Here is a 9,497-nt window from a genome sequence, read left to right as displayed (position 1 = left end):
CTTTTAGCCCCCTTTCCTTTTGTGCCAAAAAATTTTTTTAAAAAAGGGTTTTGAAGGCCCCCTTTTTTTTTGTTTGGGTTGTTGGTTTTTCCCACCCCCCTTATTTAAAAAAAAGGCCCCACTTTTTGGAAAATGGGTGGGTTTTTCCCCCCTTTTTTCCAGCCCCATTTGGTTAGAGAGTGCCCCCCCGGGGGAAAACCACGCCGGGTTTTTTCCAGCAAAATCCCCAGGGTGGTCCGGTTTTCCCGGCCCGAACGCGAATTTTAATTAAGAACCGGGTCAGTGTTTTTTTTTGTCAAAACCCCCCGAGGTTTTCGGGTTGGTCCCCAATAACTTTCTTCTAGAAACCAATTTTGTAAAAAATTTTTATTTTTGGGGGGAAAATTCAAGAGGGGATTATCCTAACCTGTTTGTGTTTTTTGGTTATAGGAAAAGTCTTTCCACTTCTTTGATGTTCCGGTTTTTTTAAAAATCATGTTGAGCTTTTTAAAATGAATTTTCTCACAAAACGTTTTTTTAAAAAAAAACCTTTTTTTTCCCCAAAATAATTTATCCTGTTAAACAAACCATTAAAATCCCTTAAAAGGCCCTCGGGGCCAAAAGCAGGGGTTTTGGCAAATAAAACTTGTTTTTATGGCTGAATTTTTTTTAAAAACCTTTGAAAACTATTCACCTAAATTAAAATTTTTAAAAAAATTTTTTTTGAAAAAGGTTACTTTGGGGGCCGATTTGAAGGAAACCCCTTCAAAATAATTATATTCTTTTGTTGTAAATCTTTGTTTAAAATTTTCTTCCTAAAAACCAGTGCCGAACTATTAAACCTGCCGGTTTTTCGGAAGATGCCCCAAAGGTTTGGGTTTCTTCCCAAAATTTTGGGGGGTTTCTATGGGAAACTAATTTTCCCTACAACCCCAGTTTTTCTAGTAAAAATTTGTGGCCCTCCAAAATGATGGTTAAAGGCTTAATCTGCCGGTTCTCAGTTAATTTTTAAAAAACCTTTTACATAGAGCATTGACTCTTTTAGTCGTCCTTTGGGAAATCAAAAACCCCAACAAAAATTTGGGGAATAATTTTTATATTAACCTTTTTTTTCAAGCTTAATTTGGATGGGACGGCATTATTTTAATTTTTTATTTGAATTTTTTCATTGGCCAACCTCCTAAGAATTGGTTTGGTTAACACGGATATGTAAAATTTCAACAAGAAGTTTCTTTTAAAGGGCCTTTAAATTAGGGAAAAGGGGGTTAAAGAATAAGAAATTTTATTCTTTTCGTTACATACGTTTGATCTGCGTTACCTAAATTGCATAACATCGCTACTTTGCAAATCATGTGTCCTGTTCTGCAATGTTTATTTGTTCACTGTCGTCACCTACACCAGTGCAATTCTGCAAAAGTGCATCGACATGAATTAAATGACGATCTCTGTTCTACTGCAAAGGAGCGTTGGGCTCGTCAGACATGCTTGTACTTGGAAGCACTGATTTAGTTCAGACAGTCACTCGCAGAAAGAAAGCATAACATTTTTTTTTTTTTTTTTTTTTTTTTTTTTTTTTTTTTTTTTATTTTTTTGTTTTTTTTTTTTTTTTTTTTTTTTTTTTTTTTTTTTTTTTTTTTTTTTTTCTTTTTTTTTTTTTTTTTTTTTTTTTTTTTTTTTTTTTTTTTTTTTTTTTTTTTTTTTTTTTTTTTTTCCCCTTTTTTTTTTTTTTTTTTTTTTTTTTTTTTTTTTTAAAAAAAAATTTTTTTTTTTTTTTTTTAAAACCCCCATATTTTTTTTTTTCCAATTTGTGAAGGCGTTAAAACCCCCTTTTCCCCCATCGGTTGGTGATTTGGGTTTTTGGGGCCCCGAAAAAAACCTTCCCTTTTTTTATTGGGGGGCCAACCTTCCCTCGGCCAAGATTTTTTAAAAAAAACCCGGGTTGGCAAAATTTGGGTTTTTGGGCCAAAACCATTCCCCCCTTTTTTTGGGGGTTTTTTTTAAAAAAGGGTTTTTCCCCCGGGGGTTTTTTTTGAAACATGTAAAAAGTTAAAGTAAGATGAAAAAGCTGGCCTAAACAGCTAAAAGGGGAAAAATTTCAGGGGGTATCGCCCTGGCTCTTCCCCCCACCTGTTATCGGAAAAAGTCTGTCATAAAAACCAGTTGCTAAAGGGGTTCCCTTCCGTTTTTTTAAAAAAGGTTTTCAAAAAATTTTTGGGTTAAGTTAAAAAAAGCTTGGGTTGGGAGTGCCCAGGAGCGGCAACAGGGGGGGCCCATCCACTGGCCTAGAATTTCTCAAATTAAAAATAAAGGGAAAAAAAGCGCAGGCCTCCTTCTTTTTGATTGGCCCCAAAAGGGGGGGTGTTTTACTTGGGGGGGCTGGCCCCTTTTTTAAAAAACCGTTTTCCCCTTTAGGTCCCCAAGGGAAACCCCTCCCATTTTTTTGGCTTATCTTGGGGGAAAACCTGCCCCTTGATATTTTTTGGGATAAACAACCTTTTTCCCCCTTAAAAAAAATTTTAAAAATTTTTCCCCCTTTTTTTCCCCCATACCCCTACGTATGCATCCGATTATCCCCATTCATCTGTCCATCAACCTTCTATTTATTGTCATATTCCCACGTACCCCTTTGGGCCTGTAAGATGCCAATACTAAATGAAAGCTCCTTCAAAACTTTCTCGATTTCCTTCTAAATACTGTAGGGCTTTCCACTAAAAATGTTCCCCAATTGAACAAAAATTTTATTGCTTTGTAGTTTCTATCTGATGGCAGCTGCGAATTATTCATATTCATGTCAGAGCCCTTAGGATTTTAACCCATTTAAACAGTCCTACGTTATTGTTATAAAGTTTCCTTATACGCTAACAAGTTAAAGAACATGAATGTTCTGCCTTGAGGTCTGTCTAATCTCTACAAAACGATTATGGGTTAATTCCACTTGACTTTTAGTTGTCGAAGGCCTGGTAGAGTATGACAGATCCCTGTGTAAGCATCTGTTTGAAAGGATATGTAGTCAAATCGATGTTGTTATCCCAGACTCAGTTTTCAGATGCCAGATCATCAATGTACTTGACCGATCTCTTTATTCAAAACCCTTATTTTCAATGGCCGGCGACATGTTACCGTGGCGACATGATGTGGGAGACTGCAGAATATGCGGCGCTCGGGTCAGCAAAAAAAAAAAAAAAAAAAAAAAAAAAAAAAAAAAAAGATAAAAAATAAAAAAAAAAGCCTACTTAAGTCCGAGTTTAAACAACAAATGCTGATGTTAGTGAATTATTTAATGGAATGTATCAAATGAGCTATTGATTTAAGAATAAATAATTTCTTCCAGTAATTACTAGGGAGGACAGCTCTACCAGTAACTCCCCATGGAATCCCAAGCCAATGAACAGTTTAAAAGGTATAAGAGAGATTAATCAAAATTTAAGAAGAAGCCCAAGAAGATAGGTCTTGCTAAATTATATAGAAGGCCTGAACCCGGTCCTGTCTGGTGCGTGACGGAACCTCCCCAAAATTAAGGACAGTTTTTTTTGCCCCTTTTTTCCCCTGGGGAAAACCCAATCTGCAGAGTCACAGTTTTTTTAGTAAAATATACGTTATAGGCTCAAATAAAGTTTTTCTGTGATACGAATGAATTAAAAAGAAAGATGTAAACGGGTTTAAATTATTAAAACGGGGTTTATTTTGGTAATGTTTTTTTAAAATGGGAGTCTCAGAGCTCCCATCGAATATAGTTGTTGGTTAAAACTTCTAAGTTTTGCAAAAGGGATTCCGGGACGAAACTTGATTGAGGAACGGGTATCTTAACTTTTTTCCCGTTTTTCTACAAGGCACGCCCACTGTGCCCGTGCAGCTTGGGGTGACGGTTCGGCCAAGCTTTCCTGAACTTAATTCAAATTTTAATCATAAATTGCACTCCAAAAAGTTCAGTGAACGGGTTGTCCTTTTAGTAGGTAAATGGTTTTATTTAAGAATAAAGTTGGAATAATGTGGCTTATAATAAATGTCATATGTATTTGAAGTCATTATTTAGGTTAATGAAATCAAACATTTATTAAATATAATACTGTATAAACTAACTTTCAACTCAAGCACAATACCAAACCAGGAACCAATCCCTCCTTTGGTAAAGTTTCCCCTTTATAATCTTCACTTAATAGGAGACAAAATTAGACGGGGAAACCAAGTCCAAAGGTGGTTAAACAGACGTGGGGAACGGAATTTTCCCATTTTATAATGCCGGCCAAAAAAGTCAACTACACTATTTAAGGGCCTTCCAAAAGGTTTTGGGGGAAAGGGTCAATTTTTTAAGATTATATTCAAATTTTATGCCAGCGTCAAAAGGTTTCCCAAGAAGACCTTATTTACTGTCAGATGAGGAAAAACAAAATGCCCCGGGTGAAAAGGCCAATAAACCCGGGGTTAAATTGACTGGAACCTTTAAAGTCTTTGAAATTTTGTACGAATTTTCCTTCCTGGGGACTAAAGTTGCCGATTGATTTAAAATGGGCCCCTTTTAAACACCTGGATGAATTTTCTGGCAACAACGGCCCCCTTTGGGTAAAATAAAGTTTAAAGGGATTGGTTGGCCCTTTTAATGCCCGGGCGTTCCCCTTTATAATCCCCGAATTAAAAAGGGGGGTTTTTTTGGGTTAATAATAATCTTTTCATCCAAAAATTCTTAATGGAATGCTTTTTCTCTGTAAATTTTGGGCCCCTTTTTTTCCCTGTCGCAACCTTGCCAAAAATCTCGGTTTAAAAAACCACTTTTTCACTGAAAGTTCCAGACGGGGGTAAGGACTTCCAAGGTGTTCAAGAAACCCCGAGAGGGGGAAATAGGTGCCGTATTATTCCGGGTTTTGGAATAACCAGATGAATTTTCAAAGAAAAAATGGAGGGGAAAGTTGAATGTAAAATTTTAAAGGGTTTTTCCCTGATAATGCAACTTTCTGGCGCCAACGGGGTTTGGGGCTGAGGTAGGGGCCGGGTTTGGTTTTCCCGGCAGGGACGGAGAACCCAACAACAACACAAAGTAAAATGCACAGGTGAAACAGTACGCTGCAATTGACGGCCGTCCAGAATTGTGTGAAGAAGCAGCAGGGCGTTACGAATTATGCAATCGCAAATAAAGCTCCAAGAGTCCTTGATGGAACAAGAGACGGCAAACTGGGGGAAAGGATGATAGTTAATCATAACGTAACTTAACACTGGACTAGACATAAGCGATGGCCCCTTTACGGGTTTTCCGCCTGCTGGGGGGTTTGGGGATTGATCATATAAATGCGCACGGATCCCTTTGGGTGAAGTTTCTGGCAAAGGCATCTAATGGGTTTGAATGTTTGGGACGGACCGTGCTTCCGTTCCCGGTCTAATCCTGAAACCAAAACAGCGGCCATTCCAGTCACTCACCAAAAACTCGGATTATCAAGGTGACATGTATTCTCGTTGTAACGCTGTGGGCGTTTCCGTGTTAGCGGTCCAGTCAAACTTATAGAATGATCTTCCTTCTAGTTACTTGGGGACCCATCCTGGGCGCTGACCACTTTAGCTGATGTCTCGGTAACTGACTGAATTCTATAGGAAACAAACCACGAAGGGAAGAATTTCGGGTGCCAAATTCCGGGTTTAAATGAACCATTAACCAGGAATTTGGGGTGGGCCCCCATTGTAAAATAGCCACGGAAGGTTCATCCTTACCCTTGGGATATGACCATGGTCGAATAGTAGCCCCGGGTTTTTAAAAGTTGGGGTTACCCAATCCCGGGGAAAATTAATTTTTTGTCGTTAAACGATTGGATTCGGCGGGGCAAAGGGTTAAAAAGGGGTTTACATTTGCTTTGTTTAGGCCTGAATAAAGGCACTCCAGCCCGGGAACTGTGTGGCTTTTAGGATGGGAAACTGATTATGGGTTTTAAAGGGGAAAAAATAAGGAGGCCACCAAACTGTAAAAGCTTGACTAAAGAACCTGGGGAAAATGTTGAATATCAAGAGTATCTAAACCCAACTTTTAAATTCCCAAAATTTTGGATGGTAAAATTCCCCAATCAGAATTTTTGGGGAAAATGTTCATGAAGATGAATATATGCTTTAATAAAAGTGACGGGAAATTTTTATGGCAAAGACCGGACCAATTGAACCTTCAGTGCTTTTTTCAATGAGGAAACGCCTGCTCAAAGGAGAGACTTCGGTTTGATTTGGGTTCGAATTGTACAAAATTTTCATTCATTAACTTGTAAATTTTTTTTCCAGATATTCACTGATCCAGTCACAACATCATGTGGACACAACTTCTGCAAAAAGTGCATCAATCATTACTGGAATACCAACAACCAGAACATGTGTCCACTGTGTAAAAAGGTTTTCTTCTCAAGACCTGAGCTGCTCGTCAACACCTTCATCTGTGAGATGGTTTCTCAGTTCAGACAGTCGACTCAGCAGAAAGCCAGCAGCAGCAGCTCAGAGCAACAAGAGTCCAGACCAGGAGAAGTTCCCTGTGACGTCTGCACTGGAACCAAACTGAAGGCCCTGAAGTCCTGCCTGGTGTGTCTGGCCTCCTACTGTGAGACTCACCTGGAGCCTCACCTGACAATGTCAGGCCTGAAGAGACATCAGCTGATGGACCCTGTGGAGAACCTGGAAGACAGGATGTGTCTGAAGCACGATAAACCTCTGGAGCTGTTCTGTAGGCGTGTGTCTGCATGCTCTGCACTGTGTTGGACCACAAGATGCACAATGTTGTTCCTCTGAAACAAGAATATGAAGGAAAGAAGGTGGAGCTGCAGAAGACAGAGGCTGAAACTCAGGAGATGATCCAGAAGATTCAGGAGGTCCAACACAACGTGAAGCTCAGTGAGGAAGATGCAGACCGAGAGAAAGCAGAAGGTGTTCAGGTCTTCACTGGTCTGAAGGAGTCTGTGGAGAAAACTGAAGGAGCTCATCACTACGACAGAAGAGAAGCAGAGAAGCACCAAGAAACAGGCTGAAGACGCCATCAGAGAGATGGAACAGGAGATCTCTGATCTGATGAAGAGGAGCACTGAGGTGAGAAGCTCTCCCTCTCTGAAGACCACCTCCACCTCCTCCAGAGTGTCCAGTCCCTCAACATCCACCATCCACCACCCACCAAGGACTGGTCTCAGGTCAGTGTTCCTCCAGCATCACATGAGGGGACTGTGAGGAGAGCTGTGTCTCAGCTGGAGGAGACGCTCAGTAACAAGATGAAGACGCTGGTTGAAGTGAAGATGAAGACGCTGGTTGAAGTAAAGATGAAGACGCTGGTTGAAGTGAAGATGAAGAAGCTGGTTCCTGAAACTGAGCTGAAGAGGGTCCAGAAGTTTGCAGTGGACGTGACTCTTGATCCTGAAACAGCTCATCATCAACTCATCCTGTCTGATGACAGGAAACAAGTGAAACATGCTCAGGTAGAGCAGCCACGTCTCCCCGACAATCCACAGAGGTTCTCTCACGGTCTCTGTGTTTTAGGAACACAGAAGTTCTCTTCAGAAAAACTTTATTACGAGGTTCAAGTTAAACAAAAGACTGAATGGTTTTTAGGAGTGACCAGAGAGTCGGTCAACAGGAAGGGAGACATCTCACTGAGACCTCAGAACGGTTACTGGACTATATGGTTCATAAATGGAAACGAGTATATAGCTCTTGATGGTCCTCTAGTTCTTCTCTCCCTGAAGTCTCGGCCTCAGAAGGTGGGGGTGTTTGTGGACTATGAGGAGGGTCTGGTCTCCTTCTATGACGTAGAAGCTGCAGCTCTCATCTACTCCTTTACAGGCTGCTCCTTCAAGGAGAAACTCCTCCCATTCTTCGATCCTGGTCTTAATTATGATGGTATAAACTCTGCTCCTCTGATCATCTCTCCTGTTGGAGTAAACTAATCACTTCTCTCACGTCCCTCAAGGGAAGCTATTTAGACTCAACCCTGTGTGGGTTAATGGAATTTTAAATCTGGATATTATTATCGTGCTTATAAATAAAATGTAAATAATGTATGCTTTTATTTTTTTGATTAATATGAATATCAAACAATTATTATTATTTAATAGTATTTTAATTTTAAATGTATAAAACTCAACCTTTAATTTCAAGCGTCATCCTAATAATCTGCGACTCAATCTGATGAATACATGGTAGTGCTTATTAAATGTAAAATAATGTGCTTTTTTTTTTTATCGGTACATTTGATTTTTTATAGATCAAACAATTATTAACAATTATTAGTATTTTATTTGCTGTATAAAACTAAACTCAACCTTTCCAAACGTCATCCTCAATAATCACCGACTCAATCCTGGATCAGGAAACGGAGCGATCCAAAAATATGCTTCTTCAATATAGAATCATATAAAAACTGTTTATTTAATTCTTCCCCTCCACTTTGAAAGAGAAGAAGAAGAGATCACAGAACTATTTACACATCTGCAACATGGAGGAGACAATAACAAGGATGTGGTACAAGCACCAGGTCACGTCTTTCACAATAAAAGCACAGGAATCCTTGACCATTCTTTAAATACACACTAAAAAATAAAAATAATAAAGTGTAGAGTTATGAATGAAATCCTTCAAACAAAAGACGGAAGAAGTCGGGAGTGAGATCAGTTCTCGTGTTACAAATATTTTTTAAAAAAAGGTTATTTATTCGTCTTATAATCGGGAATTCATGTCGGCTGCTCAGGTAGACGTCGCCCCACGGGGTCTTTACGGTGATGCTCCGAGTGTCACGGAGGAACAACAACAACAACAACAGTAAACACCTGCACAGGTGAAAACAGAAGCAGGTGCTTCGTTTTGCGTCTGTTTTTTAAGTTGACGTCTCGGGAACGTTTTCAAAGTCGGATCGTCGTGAGAGAAAAAGTCAGATGAGCGACATTTAAACGTTTTTAACGTAAAACTGACGGAGCCAGAACAACCTGCCCCGCGCCGCGCATCGGAAAACATCGAGAAGTGTTTTTTAGACGTCGTCGGGGTCAAGCAGGAAAGTGAGGAAGAGACTCGTCTTCTTCAACTCCCGTACGAACCGTTTGAACACGCTCTGACCTCTGGGATTAAGAATAATAATAATATCAACAAAGTAAACAGATTAATCATTAGGAACATTGAGCGTGACAAAAGGACAGACAGTGACAGATTCAGACCCCGCCTCCTCACGAGGTCGGATCAGCCAATCAGCACAAAGCAATGCAGAGATTGGTGTGTGTGTGTGTGTCTTTGTGGGATTATGATCATAATGTACCATCACACCATGAATAAATGTGCAGTTACACGTGACTCCCTTCCTTCTCTGCCTTCGCGTCTTGGTCAGGAATGCTTTGTTCCAATATGACATTTTCACTTTGAGTTCTCGGGTATCTGACACACGGCTTTAGCCGAGACACGGAGCGTCCTGCCCGGGCGTCTCATCCAATCACCGCCGTGTTGACCCGACCTCGACAACCGCTGTAAACAAACAACAACAGGCGTGAAGAGGCGGGAGCTTCCAGACTTCTTCACGCCCCATCAAACCG

The 9,497-nt window shown here is 40.0% G+C and overlaps 1 protein-coding gene across 1 annotated transcript; it reads left to right on the top strand.

Moving 5' to 3' along the window:
• Nucleotides 1-7,029: 7,029 nt before the first annotated feature.
• On the top strand, nt 7,030-7,936 carry LOC130191109 (E3 ubiquitin-protein ligase TRIM39-like). The gene has a single exon (XM_056410778.1). It carries the CDS (start codon nt 7,197-7,199, stop codon nt 7,866-7,868), a length of 672 nt encoding a protein of 223 aa, XP_056266753.1. The 5' UTR covers nt 7,030-7,196; the 3' UTR covers nt 7,869-7,936.
• Nucleotides 7,937-9,497: the final 1,561 nt, after the last annotated feature.

Source organism: Pseudoliparis swirei, unplaced genomic scaffold, assembly GCF_029220125.1.
Source record: "Pseudoliparis swirei isolate HS2019 ecotype Mariana Trench unplaced genomic scaffold, NWPU_hadal_v1 hadal_26, whole genome shotgun sequence".
In the NCBI taxonomy this organism is placed as follows: domain Eukaryota; kingdom Metazoa; phylum Chordata; class Actinopteri; order Perciformes; family Liparidae; genus Pseudoliparis; species Pseudoliparis swirei.
This window is presented reverse-complemented; position numbering and strand designations above follow the sequence as displayed.